This window comes from Thermobia domestica, chromosome 1, assembly GCF_964235325.1.
Source record: "Thermobia domestica chromosome 1, izTheDome1.hap1.1, whole genome shotgun sequence".
Lineage (NCBI taxonomy): Eukaryota > Metazoa > Arthropoda > Insecta > Zygentoma > Lepismatidae > Thermobia > Thermobia domestica.
Window position 1 is genome coordinate 392281979 of NC_137454.1, and position 20852 is coordinate 392302830.

The 20852-nt window shown below is 36.8% G+C and overlaps 1 protein-coding gene across 5 annotated transcripts in view; it reads left to right on the plus strand.

Annotated features, from left to right (window-relative positions):
• Positions 1 to 3679: 3679 nt before the first annotated feature.
• Positions 3680 to 20852, plus strand: part of LOC145665261 (glutamate receptor ionotropic, kainate 2) — a 1060711-nt gene continuing 1043538 nt past the window's right edge. For all 5 annotated transcript variants that reach the window (XM_081732555.1, XM_081732559.1, XM_081732565.1 and 2 more), the window contains exon 1: positions 3680 to 5158. In XM_081732555.1, the coding sequence (XP_081588681.1) occupies positions 4960 to 5158 (199 nt within the window). In that variant the 5' untranslated portion in view covers positions 3680 to 4959. The remainder of the gene's footprint in view (positions 5159 to 20852) is intronic.

Below are 20852 nucleotides of genomic sequence, written 5' to 3' on the forward strand. Positions count from 1 at the left end.
CTATTCTTGGCATACGAAAAGAATAATTGTGTAGTGGAAATGGAAAAGGCTGAAAGTGCCAAAAAATAAAAAATCGATTTTTTGCATGGAATGTGTTGTAAACGACATCGCCAATAACCTAGAGAAGGTCCAAAGTGCCAGAAAAATTCCTACTAGTTTCTAGAGCACTCGCAAGGAGCAGCACCCTAAAGGATAAAGTACAGTTTTAGGAAGTTTTTATTGAATACTGGAAATTTTACTTTGTGGCACTTTCAGCCTTTTCCATTTCCATTACACAATTGTTCATAGATGTGATATTCACTGCCGGATTTAGGTTTGATGCTGCTCCAAGCTATTGAAAGTAATGGGGCCCTTTATACAGGGTGTTTCAAAACAACACCGACAACATTTCGGAGGTGATTCCTGACATCAAGAAAAGACAAAAAAGTATAGACCAACCTGGGTGCTATACCAAAAGTATAGACCAAAAACGTATAGACCATAAATGCTTCCTTCCGGAGTTATAGGCTCCCGAAAACATAAAAAATTGAATTCTAAAGATTCATAGCTTCAAAACTATGGGACGTACCGTAATCGGGTCAAGACTTCACTTAAGAACTAATATGTGCACTATCCAAAAATACATGTTCCAGAATTCTAAGGAACTCACGCAGCAATCTTTGGAGAACTAGTTTGGCTACTGGCATATAATTTGAAGTACTCACTATCTACGTCTATAAAAATTGTTGCGGATGTACCACAGGACTCTGACGCATGGATATTTGGATAGAACACATACTAGTTTCTATGTGAAGTCTTGACCCAACTACGGTAGGTCCCATAGTATTGTAGCTATGGACCTTTAAAATTATTTTTTCCATGTTTTCGTCAGCTTATAACTCCAAAAGGAAGCATTTGTGCACCCAGGTTGATGTATACTTCTTGTCTTATCTTGGTGCCAGGAATCGCCTCCCAAACGTTGTCGGTGTTGTTTTGAAACACCCTGTATATCTAGCTTTCTTTTCAGCGACAAAATGTCGCCATTTTTGAGGTTTCAATATATACGACATGGTAATTTATGAGCCTAATAGATATCTAAATACATTTACACATCAACTATGTATTTTATTAATTTACATATTATTCAACTTACAATATTTACAACGCATTACAAAATTCTTTAGAAACAAAATACAGACTCATAATCTAGTCTCTGGAAGCTTGCTATAACATGAAATAATAATAGGTGCAGGTGTCAATATATTACGCAAACTGCTAATAAATATACAGGGGAAGTTAAAATGATGGACCCGATTTCAGAAAGTTATTCTGTGAAATCCAACAACATATGTTATTGTGAGATACGTGCTTCGAAAGGCTAACTTGAAGGTTTAACTTTCTACCGCTAGGAGTCAGCAGCGAGCAGTTAAGGAAAATGGCGTTGAATGGAAGGTATAAGTCTTTCTGTGTGCTTCAATATCATGTAAACAAATCTGTGATTAGTGTGCACATGGCTTCATTCCTTGTGATTTCTTCAAGTAGAGTTTTGTAAAGGATCATTTTTATGTACCACCACTTTCAACAACATTGAATGACTTGCGTGCCCGCATCACAGCAGCCATTCCTCATATTGACCGCAAAATGCTGGAAAAGGTTTTGCAGGAGATAGACTATCGACTTTATGTGTGCCGCGTAACGTGAAGTGCTCACATAGAACATTTGTGAATATGTTCCAAGAAAAATTTGACAGCTTACCTTTCTTAAGCACATGTTTCATGTTTGTTCGATTTCTCACAATAAATTTCTGAAATCGGCAACAACATTTTGACTTTCCCTGTATATAGCATTATTATTATAATATGACATTATGTTATAATCTACGCAGAATACAATTGTAGTTAAAATAATGTATTTATATAATGTCAATATCATCATAGTAGTTCACACTGTTCATTGGGACAGCAGACTTTTATAGATCCCGAATCTATAAATAGTCGCAAAGCGAAAGTAAACTGGTAAGTCATAGTAACGATACCTCATTCAAAATAATATTGTCTAGCCCACTTTTCGATTACTTTTGCCTGTTAAAGATATTTGAGAACAACTGTAAAATTTAGCGGTAGTTTAATTTCGTCTCAATTATGCCGTTTGCAGATCTCTGCTTCCTTCTGCGCCAATTTGAATTCAGACAAAAAGTCCTCATTTCAAGTAAAAGGATACGTATCCCAGTGCTTTTTTTTTTTTTTTTTTTTTTTTTGAAAATTCCTATTTTAAGCGGCGAAAAAGGTGCATTTTATATACCGTATTTTTTCGCCACATTGAAAGAGACGTTGTAATCAAAAAGTATGGTCAAAAAGTACGGTGAGTGTTGTGTGCATACCATGTAACTCACCGCCAAGGGCGCCGATCCTGGGGGTATGGGGGGCCCGGGCTCCCCAAAGCTCATGTGGGCCCCTATTGTATTTATAAATATACAATATTTGGCATAATTTGAATGCCATTTGTCTTAAAATCCTCATATATATACCTTCTGCATCTTAATGCCCCCCTCCCCAAATTAACAGAGAAATCGGCGCCCTTGCTCACTGCGGACTGTGATTATCCACATAAGCTGTAGGAGGTTTCGATCCTAGTACCTTGCAATTGTTAGATTTCGTGTCTTGTCTTTTCGTCTGTTAATTGATATTCAAATTAATTTTGAGTTTATTTGATTTCTGAGAATTAGGTTCTTATATTCTTTTTATTTTTAAATTCTTCATTTAGATAGGTGCATGACTTTTGGAGAACCCTGTATTTTGTTGCTGAAACTAAAGGAAAATAGTTTCCAGTCGCTTATATTTAAAAACGTAAGGTAAATTTGATTTCTATTAGTCTTATGAAGTATTAAATAATTGCCTTAGTTTAAATATTATTTGCAACATTGCCCCTAAGTATAGCATTTTTGTTAATATTAGTATAATGGGGTAGGGTCAGCGGCGTATTTAGAGGGGCTATTAGGCACAACCCGGTCCCCCGAAATAAATTTGTTATATGCATAACTTCATTAAAATTTGTCGGCAGCCAAAAGAAAAATATAAATACTTATTCACGTGTTGTGCATAGTCCCCCACCGAAACAAAATCCTAAATACTCCACTGGGCATAATATTTAATATTTATCGTTAAGATACCCGCTATTTCAGTCAAACATTTATTCTTAATTTATCACGTTCTCACCAAATTTTTTTATTTTTGATCTATCACCAATATCTCGACTAATTTCCGCATTTATCTCAGTAAAGAAAAAATATTAGAATTATTTATTAAATTTTACAATAACTGATTAGAAAATGTTACTGGGACTAGAAATTTTACAATTTAATGCTGGTATTACTTGTAGTCGAAAATGTGCTTGAATAAATTATAATAATGTAAGAAAAAATGGTTTTCTGTTAATAAGTAAAGAATGTTTCGGTTTCCATGTTTATTTTGTGTTTTCCGTGTGTATAGTCACCATACTAAAGATTGGTGTGTGTATTTTGCCTTCATTGAGAGCATAATTGCAACGGAGTGAGTGCGTGTAGGAGGATGGATTTGAAAAAAATGAAACTCGTAGAAACAGAGAGAGAGAGAGAGAGAAAGAAAGTTGTTAGTGCGCCGTTCCCGACATTCCCTCTTCCCTTAGGACCTCAGAGATCGATTGGTCCTCAGTCGGCCGGCGCCTGTTCAGCCGACAACACAGCGCGACTCGGGACCCTGTCGCAAGCGACTGCAAACAGACGTTACGCGTGGAGAACACGCTGATTTCGAGAGAACGTCGGTTTCACTATTCAGGATCAACGTGGCCGATCGCAGAAACTTTTCACTCACTACCGTCTACAAGGATGAAGAGTCTTATCAGTTACAAGACATGTGTTTATTGTGCATATGTGAATCTTAACATGTGACAATCTTACATGTGAATACAAATATGCGAACACTAATTTAATTTTGCTTTAGCGAATTAGTGACAAATCGACTGATACACACTTCAAAATTAAATTATGTGTACGAAACAGCTGACTTTAGTGTTGTATTTATGCACTTCTGAAAAATCACTTCAACGAAAAGATAAGAAATTATAAAATGTTAAAATTATTGTGCGCCAGTGTATATCCATTTTTATTTAAAACATAATTACAAGGAAGAACTAAGATACGATAATTTGCATTCCTTTCTTGACAGAACTTTAACAATATTTTTATCTTTTAAGAGAAGAAAACACTAATGGTGTTCATTTCTCCAATCTTTAATTCAATTATTAAAGCAACTAGGGTTAGAAATTATTAAATAATTCCCGTTTCGTTTCGTTTCGTGTTATTTTATGTAATACAAAACAGAGCTTAAGATATATAACATACTCAAACAAACATATAGTGTTTAACTTTCTTGAATCTGCTATCTGTTATGTAATTTTGGTTTTACACAATGAATATCTAAGAAAGAAATTCTAGGTTTCAAGTTATCATAGTAGTTTTGGGTTTAGATAAAATTTGTACCGAAAAACTTAGCACATTTTTTTTTAAATCTATCCAATCTTGAGTCTTAATTTTATATATATTGACACTGGTAATGTTCATATGTTTAATTTTTTCACACATTGGATCCAATTTAGTTCATTGGATAAACTTAAATTAAATTAATTTTTAAATATAACAATTTCTTTAAGGTAAGGTTAATTCACTACGCATTATCTTTGCGAAATTAACATCTATAAACATTATACTAATATGATTATGGATATTAGGATGAAGTTAGTCCTAGTGCCACAAAATGCTATTATATTATAATAAAAGGTAATTATATTGTGTTGCCTATCATAACATACTTTCGAAAGAAAAATTACAAAAGTTTTTACCGGCTGTAGAAGAACACGTAAGTGTGAAGCATTGATGGCAAGAAAGACGAGAAATTTTCATCAGAAAGAAAGTTAGCGGGCAATTTTTTTTTTTTAACGTGCAGAATGGGACCGAAATTTTTCGGTGTTAGGACAAGACATTGTACAATCTTTTACAACAATGAAGCACAAACGTGGTATCTACCTTCCTATGGAAAAACTTTCCTACTTGGGTTTCCCAAGACATTTTTTGTGACACTTGTATGTTTTGTGATATGCACATGTATTGGAGCAACCAACGGCATACCACCGGTCATCAAAATTGGTAAGTGCCTTATATATACGTCAATTCATTTATAATTTTAATTTGTACTATTGTTGTTAATATAACAGTGTCCAAATATAGAAAATGAACATTTTAGCTATTTCTAGCTTTTAGCTATTTCTATTCCTTAGAACAGGGACGTACGCAAGGGGTGCATCCTGTACGTCCGAACACCCTCTGAAATGCAGATTTTTCTATAAATTTAGTATAACCTGAGGAAAAAATGAAATGAAATCTTTAAGTTTTACGTCCCACGTTTATGCCAGCTATGCTAAAGGAGACGGTGATGATGAGAAAGGAGTGAAATGGTGGAATGAAGAAAGTGGGAGGAAACGGGAGAACCCCGAGAAAATACACGCACACAGTGTTTGTCCAACACAAAGCTCACTTGGCGCGAGCTGAGATCGAACTAAGGAACAATGTAGCAGAGGTGAACGCTCTATCATTGAGCCACCGCGACCTCTACGACATAATAAGTTCAGTGTCATTGTGTAGCTTAATGGTTAATTATGAAAGCTATCGTATTTATGACTACCACGATTATAAAATAAAATGAATAATATTTAGGTAAAATTAGAAATTAGTTTGTCATTTTCTTTAAAATTTTTGTTGAAGGAACATTACATCAGAGATTAAAACTAATTCTTAACAAAGGGGCGCGGTGGCTCAGTGGTAATCCTCTTACTTCTGGTGTGTGAGGTTCCTAGTTCGATCCCCATGTAAATAAGTTTGTGGTGGATAACATCATGGTCAGTAGGTTTTCCCGGGGTTCTCCCGTTTCCTCCCACCTTCTCATTCCACCACGTCTTCCATCATCATTCACTTGATTTAATTATCTCCCTCATCTCCCTTAGCCTAACGGACACAATCATGGGACGTTAAATTCAAAGATTTTATTTCATTTCAATTCAATTCTTAACAAACGTAAATAAGCAAGTAACATACCTCTAGCCAGGGGTGAAAATAAGGGGTACACGAGAAGATCGTGTTCCCTTAGTACACGTTCTAGAAAGAGAGTTGAGTTGAGTTGATTTTGAGTTTAGGGTCCGTTTCAGCAGCAAGCTATTTACGACATGGACCTACTGATTAACGTGGAATCCGAACCACATGAGCTGCCTCCGGGAATCGAACCGGCGTCTCCTCTAGAAAAAGAAGGAAAGCAAAAATTATTAGAATCACACAAGGATGTGAACAAAGAAAGAGATTAGCTGGTCGTAGATAAAAGTTTACTTGTGCCCTCATCCGCCTGGCTTGTTGTGACATAGGTTACTGTGACAGTATTTATTAATGACAATTCCCTTAGTACTGCAATTCCGTTTCCACCTCTTCCACTAACTAATGATGTGACCTATTTTATATTTAACGTTTCATGATTATGCTTCCGCTAAGGGAGAAGGTGATGATGATAATGAACGTAATGGTAGAATGAAGCAAATGGGAGGAAACGGAAAAATCTAGAGATAATCCACACACGCACTGTGTTTGTCCACCATAAATTCCACTTAATGCAAGGTAAGGTCGTCCCAGGGACTTCACGCATCAGAGCTAAGCCCTCTACCCTAGTTACAAGAAAGCTTTCCGTCAGTTGATGCGTGCTTTGCTTTTAGCTTTCTGCTCTTGCACTTGAAACGCATTCTTTCATACAAGCTGCCTTTCGTTGTACTTGCAAGCGATGCTTTAGATCCTTCGCAGAGCATCATACCATCACTGGCCGTTCATTGGCTATTAACTTAATGACTTGTAAAACGCTAGCGTCAAGATTGAATGGAACAATAAATACAAGGTTGCCCCCATGTAACTTCGTGACTGGAATCCAGGCTACGGCATGCTTGCACGCTTTCCAATCAAGCTGGATGCAAACTTGACCAACTTACAGCAAGCAGTTTGCAAGTTGTCTCTGCAACTATCGCAACCCTAACACATAATAATAAATGAAATGAAATGAAATCTTTGAGTTTTACGTCCCACGGTTATGCCGGTTAGGCTAAAGGAGACGGTGATTATGAGTAATGAATGAAATGGTGGAATGAACAAAGTGGGAGGAAACGAGAGAACCCCGAGAAAACCCACGCACACCGTGTTTGTCCACCACAAAGTTCACTTGGCGGGGGCTGGGATCGAACCCGGGACCCCTAGCACCAGAGTTGAACGCTCTACCTCTGAGCCACCGCGGCCCCCCCACACATAATAATGTATTCATTACATAATATTGGATAAAAGTATTAACCACGATGGGTCACTGGTAGAGATCTCACTTCTGACTTTCGGTTCGATCCCAGATCATGTGCGCTCCAGCGGTGGCACAGTGGTACAGCGTTCACCTCTGGGGCATGGGATCCTTGGTTCGACCCCAGTTTGTGCCAAGTAAACTTTGTAGTGGACAAACACCGAATGCGTGGATTTTCTCGGGATTATCCCGTTTCCTCCCACTTTCTTCATTCCACCATTTCATTCATTTCTGATCATCAATGTTTCCTTTAGCCTAGCCAGCATAAGCGTAGGACGTAAAACTGAAAGATTTCATTTCATTTTCCTCATTATTATTCTTCGAGGCTAAGGGAGAAGGTGATGATGATAATGAACGAAATAATGGAATAAAGGAAGTGGGAGTAAACAAGGGAATCCAGAGATAATTCACACATGTGTTTGTCCACCACAAATTCCTCATAACGAGACCCAAGATCGACCACGGACTCCAAATACAAAAGCCAAGCACTGTACCGCTGAGCCACCGCTAGCCGCAAGACAATTTAAATGATAGCGTCTTTATTATGTAATGCTGCATAAAATTAGGAACAACAGTAGTTCAGTGGTAGAGCTCTCACTTCTGACTTCGTGGTTCGCTCCAAGACTATGTGAGTTTGTGACAGACAACAGCATGTTCGTGGTTTTTCTTGTGGTTCTGCCGTTTCCCTTATATTCCACTAATTTTCCCTTATATTCCACTAATTCTTCCGTTAATTCCACTAATTCTTCCATTATTCTTCCCTTATATTCCACTAATTCTTCCGTTAATTCCACTATTTTTTATTATTCTTCCCTTATATTCCACTAATTCTTCAGTTAATTCCACTAATTTTTCCATTATTCTTCCCTTATATTCCACTAATTCTTCCGTTAATTTCATTAATTCTTCCATTATTCTTCTTCATTGATTCGTTTTCTTTAGCCTAAAAATGATAATTGTGGGTCGTAAAACTATAGATGTTGTTTAATTTTTATTTCAATAATAGTACCTCTGCTTCTTGGCTTGGTGGCTAGCTCGTTTTTGTTGCAGGCGGTTGCGAAATTCTCGGCTGGAAAAGTATCGAACATATAACATAATAATTGAGACCCTATTTTAAACACCTCGGAGGTATATTTGTGAAACATGAACCACAGCATGCGAACATGCGATAACTTCTGGACCTAGCTAGGAATTCTTGTTTCTTTCAAAGAATAAAGAATACTTTTCCAAATATGTGTATGTTAATAGAGAAAAGAGATTTGATACTATTGTAGTGCATAAGATAATATTATAATTAACCTACGTTTTATACAACAGAACAAGAGAGTTAAAGTAATTTATCTTGAAAGATATCTTTCCTTTTGTGTTCCTTCGTAGTATAATTCCTTTTCCTTTTTACTCCTTCGACCTTCATTCTCTTTTGTACTAAAACAGGAATAAATCACAAATTATGATAAAATAACAGGATAATATGTGTAAATTTAACTGCATACCTCATGCTATACATTAGTTTCCTGAGAAACCTTACAAAGCAGCGACATCTATGAACGTTTCATAGAATGTGAGGGGTCACGTGGATGTTCAGTGTTAATCCAATTTGAAGCCTACCGGTTGGTTGATGAAAGAGAATTAAATATAGTCCCCTACGTCATTCGAATTTTTCTCATTTCTTTCTGTAATTTCCGCTCCTCGTCTGCATTTCAACCAAAAACCAATCTCCTGAACTTATTTTATTTTAAATTGGAATATAAGGAAGAAATATGTAAAAAGGGGAGGAGAACTGCTTAGAGCAGGGTTTCTCAACCTAGGTGTCGTAATCACTAGGAGGGTCGCAAGAGGGTTCATGGGAGTCGCGAAGATAAACGAAATAAATAAATATGATTAGAGTCTAATATCAGAAAATATTTTTAAATATTGTTTTGAATTTTGTTCTGATAGGCATATTTTTATTTTTTATACGTACTGTTAAGAACAACAAAAATAGGTCTACTAAACATTTTCAACAGGTGTAGAGTTGTGTAAAAAATCCATTTAAATGAAAGAAGTGCCATATAAAAATAATGAGAACTACATATCGAAATACCAGAAAAATACAAATGCAACAAAACCTGCATATTAAAATGTACAATCAAAATTGAAAGCTAATGAGATACGGTACTTGAGCATGCTGTGATTTCACTGGTGCAGCATTGTCCAATTCAATCTTCGAGAGGGGTCGCGGTGGCTCAGTGGTAGAGCGTTCACCTGCGGTGCTTGGGGTCCCTGGTTCGATCCCAGCTCACGCCGTGTAAACTTTGTGGTGACAAACACTGGGCTCGTGGGTCTTCTCGGGGTTCTCCCGTTTCCTCCCACTCTCTTCATTCCACCATTTCACTCATCTCTCATTATCACCGTCTCCTTTAGCCTAACCGGCATAACCGTGGGAGGTAAAACTTAAAGATTTCATTTCATTTTTTTTTCAATCTTCATGATGCACATTATCAAGTCATTTAAAATACTTAATAACTTTTTTAACTTTAACTTGGGAGTTATGAAGTTTTAAAATTTTCAAACGGCCTACATTTTAGACAGTATGACGGATCGGATTCGATATTTGTAATATAAATGAACTGATCAAATCTGGTTTTAATCCATTTGGTTTTAGGGACGCTACTGTATCTACTATATACAAGAAATGGATTCTACTTTTATTGAAATAGATGGATATCCTGAGATCTCCGCAATAGATTTATTAAAACTCCCATCCAAGCTTATTATAAGTCAGAAATTATAAGTGGGACGTTGGAAAGAGGTTGTGAAAAAATGGGAGTCGTGATAGGAATTAGATTGAGAACCACAGGCTTAGAGTTATATATCGGTAAATATAAAGGGTGTCTTAAAATAATTGCTCTATTCAAAGTAAAATTCAAGTAAACCTTCCGATTTCTTTAAAAGTAGAATCTCTAAACGATCTTTAAACGAATGGGAATCATCAAATCTCGTAGTTCAGTATGAAACTTGGTGAATCGTATTAAAAGCATTGCAAAAGGATCGAAAGATTTTTTAAAAAAAATCAATCTCATGTGATAATTTTTAGTTTACCGAAGATAGATGAACTAGAATTAATTCAGAAAAAATAGGCTATGGGAGAATTTCCTCGGGTTGGAGAGAAAAAGTGAATGAATTCCCACTGTGTACAATTTTGAACACATGAACTTGACAATCTATATACAGAATATCCTAGAAGTCCCACTACCAGAGAGGAAATAACCACTGGTGCAAATCCCGGGGGATGAGGGACACATATCCCCCAATCTTGTAACTGGGAGAACTGTCCCCCAATAATCCGAGTTGAAATGTGTTTTTCGCCTAAGTAAAAACATGACAATTATAAATATGCATGTATTCAGATTTCAGAATGTGTTGACGGCAGTGATTTTAAAAAACTGATATGTACCACTACTTCATCTACATCTCCTGATATATAATATACAACAGGTTCCCCTCAGAAATCAGATTCATCTACCGTAATATGAGTCTCATTTCCCCTCCCTCATTCTACACAGAATAAGCCTCAAATCTGCCCCCTCCCAATGTTGAAGACAATTCTGTTTTCCTGATCCTCCAAAGCATTGTTTTTTAACTTCATAAATATTTTGAATATCGCTAAAGAAAAAAAAATATGGGAAGTTATCCCCAATATTGAAGAGAGTTGCGACGATGGGAAGAACATCAGTCTGTAATTTTAGATTACTTACTTATAAGGGAGGGGCACGCAGTGGCTCCGCTGAGATCCCAACGAGACAATTGTGTTTGCATTTGATATGTTATAATTAGACGAATCCCAAAGTTATACGTGCCACCGGGAGGAATATCGTGAGTTACAACATATTTTGTAATGTGAAACCTACAAACAATTACCTGGCAGAATATCTTGAATCGAGTCATTTGTTCGGAAACGGTTAGATAAGTAGGAAACTCGGTCAACACGCATCAAATCATTTTCAAGGACAAACATTTTGGGATAAAAACTTTGCCCCAGGGTCCCAGACGGGATCCAACTCAAAATTTTCAATTAGCAAGGGGGATAAATAGCACATTGTTTGAAAGCTGTTGTAAAATGAAAGAAAATTGAGCAAATCTCGACTCTCTACGACAACCCTGTGCAAAATTGTGGTGGTCAAAATCTAAACAAAAACAATTGAAAAGTCTATGACCACCCTTACAAATCGAAAATTTTGAGACTAATGTGAAAACAGTAAAGGAAGTGTGGCATTATTTTCAAAGTACAACGATTTAAGTTAAAATGTCTTGCCCGAGGGCCCCTACAGGGTCCGAGATGGGGTCCAACTAAAAAGTTTTAAATTGTAAGAAGGGTTAAGTAGCACATCGTTTAAAAGCTTTGTGAAATGAAAGTAGATGTAGCACGTCTTGACTTTCTATGACAACCCTGTGCAAAATTGAGGCGGGTCAAAATGCAAACAAAAGCTTAATTGAATCCAAGATGGCCGCTAGAAACCTATGTCATTCATAACAGTACAAACCTTAATTTCTATTTTCCTGTATTATGTATTTAGAAACAATAAGAAGATTAAAGAACAACTGAATTTCGATTCACTTCAACTGTTATTTTATTCGGCATATATGTTCTGTTCCTAATGCAGGTTCGTCAAGGTTCTCTCGATATCATTTTCGTGAATGTAAGGAATATGCGATGAACACGCAACTCTGACTTCCTACTCATACTGCTAAACAAAAGTTGAATACCTTCGGGTATTTTTCTAATTTTGTCATACGTAGTTCATACATGACCATGACGTTGCTGCACCAGTCAGGTTGAGGGCTCTATTGTAACGTATTCGTGATGATTATATTTGTATGTCATTCGTTGGTTTGATCGCAATATTTCAAGCGTTACCAAATATACAATAATAATAATAATAATAATAATAATAATAATAATAATAATAATAATAATAATAATAATAATAATAATAATAATAATAATAATAATAATAATAATAATAATGTGGTGAATACATTAATAATTGGCAGGTTAGATAGTATAAGTGTATAAGGACATCGACTTAAGAATCTCTTGAGTTGCTTAAAAACCAGACTTCCGTGTATACGCACATTGCTCTTTAGACGTCGCAACCAGGAAATATGGTAAAACTTCAGAGTCAGATATAAGGAAGTCTTGCTACAAGGAAGTCACCTACGAGGTAATTGCATCGATAGGAATTCAGAATATTGCAAGAAATACGGAAGGTAGTTTTCGACCTGTAGATAGAACTCGAGGAGGACAGTCTCGACTAAACTCCCGTTTCGGAAAGATCCCGCGATTCAACATCCAAGTCTGTATATTCTTAGTGACTATAATCTGGACACTTCCATAACAAGACCGAAGTACTTCAACAGCAACCAGGTTAGTAGTTTTTCTTGAGATGTCTAAGTTAAGCAATTAATAACAAAACCGAACGATCTTTAGCTTCAACTAAAGCCAATTAAATTAACTTAAGCTTAAACTATAAATCCAACACTTTACGAATGAAATAGGAAGATAGATAGTAGCCACACTGCCCATGAAAAGCCCTAAGTTGTTTACTAATCTAATTGTTACGATAATCAGGAATAAATTATTTAATGATATATGCTAAGCGTATTTATTTAGCTGGTTGTCTGGTTCGCTATCATCGAACCCCGATTGACCGAATTACGGTACTGCTAGCATCGAACGATCAATTACGATCATAAATCATTAACACCGAACCAGACACCACAATAATAATAATAATAATTTACAAGTTTGGCGAGCAGTACCAAACCACGTGTGTCGTTTCAGTACATCGAGCTGCATCAAACTTTCTTGGTTTGGTCACAATATTCCAAGAAATAGCATATTTATATACAAATTCATTTTTTACACTGGCGGCCACATTGAATTACAGATGATACTCTTTGATATTTGGTGAATATCTACTATTAACTATAAACGTAAATATCACATTTCTCTTCTCCAACACCAGTGGTTTGAGCTGGACATGTGTTCGATACACAGTGTGGCATTTTGGACTCAAGATGTCGCGTTTTTGAACATTTCTCATACTTTCGTCATCTACTAATCAACATTAATGCCAAATTTGGTTTCCCTAGCTTCAGTAGTTTGGTATGCCTATGCTATCGACATAGGTTTTAAGCGGCCATCTTGGATTCAAGGTGGCCATAGATTTTCAATTAAGCTTTTGTTTACATTTTCACCCGCCGAAATTTTGCACAGGGTTGTCGTAGAGAGTCAAGACTTGCTCCATTTTCTTTCATTTTACAACAGCTTTCAAACAATGTGCTACGTAGCCCCCTTGTTATTAGAAAATTTTGAGTTGGAGCCCGTCTGGGACCCTGCGGAAGACCCTGGGACAAAGTATTTTACCTCAAAAAGTTTGTCCTTGAAAATGATGGGATACTTGTTGCCAGAGTTTTCCATTTACCCAACCGTTTCCGAACAAATGACTCGGTTCAAGCTATTCTGCCAGGTAATTTTTTGTAGGTTTTACATTACAAAATATGTTGTACTAAATATGTATACAGCAAATTATAAATGCATTAAAATATTAAATAATACTATTGATAACGGGATAGTTTCAAGTATCTAGGATCAATATTAACAGAGGAAAATCATATTCACGAAGAAATTAAATGTCGACTAAAAGCAGGGAATTCGTGTTACTACTCGGTTCAAAATCTCTTGTCGTCGCGAATTCTGTCGAGGAATTTAAAGCTTAACATATATAAAACGATAATCATGCCTGTTGTTCTGTATGGTTGCGAAACATGGTCACTTACTCTGAGGGAAGAACATAGACTGAAAGTATTTGAGAACAAGATCCTGAGACGAATATTCTTACCCAAGAGGAACGGGAATGAGAAATGGCGGAAGCTTCATAACGAGGAACTGCATAAGTTATATGGTTTACCCAACATTGTTAGGGTCGTCAAGTCTAGGGGGCTTAGGCGGGCTGGTCATATAGCTAGGACGGAAAAAAGTAGAAACACTTTCAAAGTCTTTACTGGAAGACCAATAGGAAGACGACCATTAGGAAGACCTAGGCGCAGTTGGGAGGACAATATTAAGGTGGATCTCACAGAGATTGGAATAAAAAGTAGAAACTGGATGCAGTTAGCTAAGGATAGAAGTCAGTGGAGAGCTTTTATGAACGCGGCATTGAACCTCCGGGTTTCATAGGCCATAGACTTAGTTAGTTACTTGTAACTCACGATATTCCGCCTGGTGACACGTATAATTTTGGGATTCGTCTAGTTATTACATTATTATTATTATTATTATTATTATTATTATTATTATTATTATTATTATTATTATTATTATTATTATTATTATTATTATTATTATTATTATTATTATTAAGTATTCTGCCTTATGGGAAGATCCTGGGACTAATGAGGATTTTTTTCTATTTTAGATTTGGACCTGGAAATGTTTTTTCAGTTTTTGTCCATCTTCAGCTTCCTCTTTTAACTCCCAATATTTTCTCCTGTCTTTCAAATCATCGATCAACTGTGTTCTTCTTCTTCCTATTCCTCGCTTCTCTTCCATCTTTTCATAGAAGGAGATATAAAGAAGACAATTTCTTCGCAAGATGTGTCCAATCCAACTGGAAGGATGGTGTCCAGAAGTGTCCTCTTCTCTTCTATCCGTTTTAAAACATCTTCGTTTGTTGCTCTTTCTGTCCATTTTATCTTCTCCATCTTCCTCCAACACCATATTTGGAAGCTCTCTAAATATTTCTTTTCTAACTTCCGTAATGTCCAAGTCTCTCAAACGTACAGTCCAATGCTTCATAAATAGCACCTGACCAACTTCTTAAGTCCAATATTGACCCTGCTAGTTAAGAGTAATATTTTCTTGTTGAATGCTTCTTTAGCTACGGCAATTCTTGACCTAATCTCTTTGGTGTAGTAAGCGTCTCTCGTCAAAATACTTCCCAGATACTTGAAATTATCAACCTCCACAAGTTCTCCTTGTGCTACTCTGATCCGTAAGGGCGTGTTTCCACGGGATATTCTCATGACTTTCGACTTTTCGATGTGCTATTTTCCATTCCATACAGTTTTCCAGCATCAACTATTTTGTCAATCATCCTCTGTGGTCCTCCTTCGGTTTTAGCTATTTTAACCCTATCATCTGCATACCTGATCTTGTCAATGATCTTATTTCCAATCTTGAAATCTCCAATTTCCATTAATGCTTCTTTCATTAAACATTCACTGGAAATGTTGAATTAATGGGGCGACAAACTACATCCTTGTCTGACTCCTCGTCCAATCTTCACACTATTGGTTTCTCCTTCGTTCAAGCGCAACTTCACTCTTTGTCCTATGTACAGGTTTAAATGAGTCCTCGATCTCTCCAGTTGACTTCGATTTCTTTAAGTATTTTCAGAAGTTTCGTCCAATTGACTCGGTTGAAAGCTTTTTGCCAGTCGATGAAGCACAAACACAACTCTTCCTTTACATCAAGAATTCTTGTCAATCCAATAGCATCTCTGGTGCCTTTTCCTTTCCAGAATTCAAATTGATCTTCTTCTAACCTCTCATGTATCTTACTTTCCAGCCGCTTGTTCAGTATGCGTGTAACGATCTTTCCAGTGTGGGGAATCAGGCTAATGGTTCTGTTCGCTGCACTTCTTTGCTTGCTTTTTCTTGGGCAATTCAATCATTGCAACATCAAGAAAATCCTTTGGCCATTCTCCACTCAGATAGATCTTGTTAATAAGTGAAGTCAGTACTTTCGTTGCGTTGTCTTCTAATCCTTTGAGAAAATCTACTGATATGTCGTCTTCTCCAGTGATCTTTCTCCTTCGCATGTATTTGATTGCTTGTACTACTTCACTTTTCAATATACTGGGTCCCTTTTCATCATTATCCACTTCTTCCTCTGCTTCGATTGCAATATCTTGCAAACACAATTGTCTTGTTGGGATCTCAGCGGAGCCACTGCGTGACGCTCCCTTGTTAGTACATCGTACATACACGAACTTTGGTACATGGTAAGTGATCTAGTGACGGAAGCACATGCGTCTTTTTCCGTCCACTACGAGATCTGTCTTTGACACACTCTGAAGCAAACGCATATTTCTGCCACTTAAACAGTCCTGACGTGTCCTTGCCAAGCGTAGTCACTACATGTGTCATTGTCCTGTGTATGGTTACTCGTAGACTCACACACAGTCCACTAACCGTTCTTCAACTGAGTATTATCCATTATTTTAGAACTGAAATGCTACACGTGACCTTGAACGCAAAGATATAAATAATACTGGCAGCTAAATAACAAATAAATAATACTGAAAGCTAGGGGTACGGAGACTTCTTGGACGCCCTGTAAAAGTAAGAACACACAAAAAAATCTTCCCGTAAAGGATACACGTTTCTCGCGGGGAAATTTCTGAGTTCACTACTGTATACAGCGATATTTATTTTTTAGGTTTATTATTTTTTATTTTGATACCCCTCTGTTCACAGTTGCCGGTGCATTACCAGATGTCCAGGTATTCCCCCTTCTACAATAAATTACTAAAAAAAACTAAAGAAATACCATATCAAGATAAGAATCATAGGCGTAGCTACAGGATGTGTCAGATATCACCGTGCATGCCCTAATAAAATGATTTTATTACATTTTTTATTACGTAGCTTCTGTACATTATTATTAGAGTTGGAGTTTAGTTATTATACAATCTTCAAAATAAGAAAAAAGAATCTTACAACACATTTTCTTTTTATCAAGCAGATAAATATGATTTTCCCTTCACTAGCAAGACATATTATCTTATTAGTATTACGGAAAAAAAAGATCATATATTTCTACTTCAATTGTTCCATGAAGTAACCTACATTTTGCTTTGAGGTAGTAACTCTGCTCATCAGAGTAAATGGAAGCTGCCCGAGTAACAAACAACTCTGAAATAGGCAATTAACCAACAAGCCTCAGTCTGTATGAGCCTTGGCAACGAAAAGCAAATAATGAAACAAGTATTTATAATAGCTATGTCAACTATTGCAAAATACTATATAAACCACAAAATGTTCTTTGCATTGACGCTAACCGCTACGGAACGAGGCTCAAGGTGTCCGAGACAATTCCCAGAGACCCTTAAAATGCCTTGCCATTACTCGTATAATTTCCCTTTACTCTTCGTTCACGCCCAAGAAACCAATTTCTCTAGAGGCAACTGCTGTTAACTGGCAGCCCGTTCGTACGCTTCGTGCAGTGGCCAGAGGTGGAGCGAAGGGGAATGCGTTGATAAAATTCTTGCTGTAGTAGTTAGAGTAGTTAGAGTGTGGTTTCTACTGCGTTGTCATATCGAAGACCTCTTAAGTTAGCAAGATAGACTGCGTGCAAAACAGTTAGTGGATCTTTCTAAATACATACACTTCTCAGAAGCTTGTATCATAGAAAGAAGATACTAAAGTATGAAATTATGAATATAATTTAATTTATATTATAATAGCTTTACTTGGTAGCATTCTAGGGCTACCGCCATAGTCCCGGTAGCCCACAAAATACGCCACTGTACCCAGATTATCCGGATTTTCTATTTTTTGGATTGCCTTTGGCCTCAGTTAGTCCAGATAAACTAGGTTGTACTTTATTAACTAAAACAACGTAATATGAAGAAAATTTCACAAATGGAACATATTCATCATTAAAATATATAGAATTTAGCAGGCATATGACATGCAATGTATCTTTAAATAGTAATGTATGTTTTATGTTTAAAATGTGATTCCTTTTCCTGTATAACGTGCATTCGCTTGGTTGTCATAATTAACTCAGGAAAACGATAAACTGAAATTTCAATGCAATCTCCCAAAACGACTTTCGATAAAATTAGATTTTTTTATATGTAAATGTCACAATATTAAAAAATGCAATTAGCAATTGAAAGATTGGTTTATGGTAGGAAAAATGAAATATGTAGAATTCAGAATAAGGTGTTCTCTGATAGATTTATTTAACTTTTTTCTCTCTCACTCTTTTTGGTTTCTCTGTAACTAGTGAAACGCAACAATGAAAAGATCATGGAGATAACAATAGTCCCTCTGTTGTACTTCATTATCTTTCCCACATCTTCTAACACAATTATTTCTTGTTGCACTTCATTCAACTGGACAATTCTGAATCTCGCCTCCTATCCTCTCCCCAGCCCTATCTCACGCAACCACATCGCAAAATGCATACCACACACAGAAGCCCAAACAAGGTTGCTAGTCCATATTACGTTTTCCCTTTTTGGAGAAAAAAATGTTGATAAATTTACAGCTGAATTAACAGCTCACAAGTTAAGAGGCTAGAGATACACGAATGTTACATCTAAACTAGTAATGACCAATTAAGGATTTTTTGTCTGGAACCCGGAAAGTAAAAAAAAGGAAAAAATCAAAATTCGGAAAATATCCGAATTTGGGAAAAATCTAGAATTCAGAAAAATTCCGGAATTTAGAAAATTTCGGAATTCAGAGAAATTCAGGATTTCGAAAAAAATCCGGCAACTGGAAAATTCGGATATTTTGATTTGGAAAAATCTGAAATTTGGAAAAATTCCGGAATTTAGAAAATTCAGGAATTCAGAAGAATCCCGGATTTCGGAAAAATTCTGAATTTTTTCCCGAATTCCGGATTTTGTCCGAAATCCGGAAAGTGGAATTTTCAATTCCAGAAATTAAATTTTCCGGATTCCGGATAATTTTGAGCATCCCTAATGTAAACCATATTTATTATTGGAATGCATATGTTTGTATGTTGAAAACTAACGTTCGGTATGTTCGTACAATACTTTACTAATTTATAATTTTATACTATGAATCATTAAATACGGAAACATAATTTGATATCGAAGTCATGGGTAAAAATTGGTGTTATTCAGAAGACTTAAGAAATGTCTTGTCTCGGAAACAAGACGAAATTGCCATGTTTCTCGTCTTGTAGATAAGACTAATTTTATTATTATTATTATTATTATTATTATTATTATTATTATTATTATTATTATTAGTAGTAGTAGTAGTAGTAGTAGTAGTAGTAGTAGTAGTAGTAGTAGTAGTAGTAGTCAGGGGCGGACTGGCAACCATAGGGCCCACCCTGCTAAACTGAAATGAGGGCCCACTGTACAAAAATGTAAAAAATGTACTTGGCATTCTTCATATGTATTACATATTTCGTGCGGGTGGACAAGAGATGGCGCAACGAACGGAGCGTCTCACAGTTCCGTGTATCCACACATGTGTTGCAAACCCCTGTCATCGCGTATCGTTCGTAGTATAGGGCAGTGGATTAAAGCGTCAACAACACCAGTTTGTAGTTAAGTGAACATGGCGCAATTTGTGCCTGATAAAGTGTTTTTGCGGGGTGTCCTGCTGCATTACTTTAACATGCAGAAAAGTGCGACTGAAAGTCATCGTATTTTGGTGGAAGTGTATGGTGACCATGCTCTAGCTGAGCGAACGTGTCAGAAGTGGTTTGCACGGTTTAGAAGTGGTGATTTCGGCTTGGCAGACCAAGAGCGAGCTGGACAGCCAAAAAAATTTCAAGACGAAGAATTGACAGCATTGCTCGAGCAGGATTCGTGTCAAACGCAGGAACAACTTGCAGCAGCATTAGGCGTTGATCAAACAACAGTCTCCAAACGCTTGAAAGCCATGGGAATGATTCAAACGATGTCACATTGGGTTCCACATGAATTGAAAGACAGAGACGTTGAAAGACGAAAAACCATTTGCGAATTGCTGCTTCAACGACAGAGCAGAAAGGGGTTTCTGCATCGAATTATTACGGGTGATGAGAAGTGGATCCATTACGAGAACCCTAAACGAAAAAAGGCCTGGGTGAAACCAGGTGAACCAGGTCCATCACAACCAAAACGAGATATTCACTGTGCAAAGGTTATGCTGTGCATATGGTGGGATATGAAAGGTGTGGTGTACTATGAGCTGCTGCAACCGGGTGAAACTATGAATGGAGAACGTTATCGACGACAATTAATGCGTTTGAAGCAAGCTCTGGCCAGAACACGACCAGAATGGGAGAACAGACATGATAAACTTATTGTTCAACATGATAACGCTCGCCCACATGTCGCAAAACCGGTCAAAACCTATTTAGAAAATGTCGGATGGGAAGTTTTACCCCACCCGCCGTATTCACCAGACGTTGCTCCTTCGGACTACTACTTGTTCGATTGCATGAACAACGATTTGATTGGACAGCGGTTTACTTCTTCAGAAGATATCGAAACATGGGTCTCTGACTGGATCGCTTCCAAGGATGAGGACTTCTTTCGCCACGGAATCCGTACATTGCCTGACAGATGTGCGAAAGTGGTGGCTAGCGATGGACAATATTTTTCTTAAGGTATTTATGTATTTTGTGTTTGTACTACAGCTTCAATGTGTGCGTACCAACCGCAC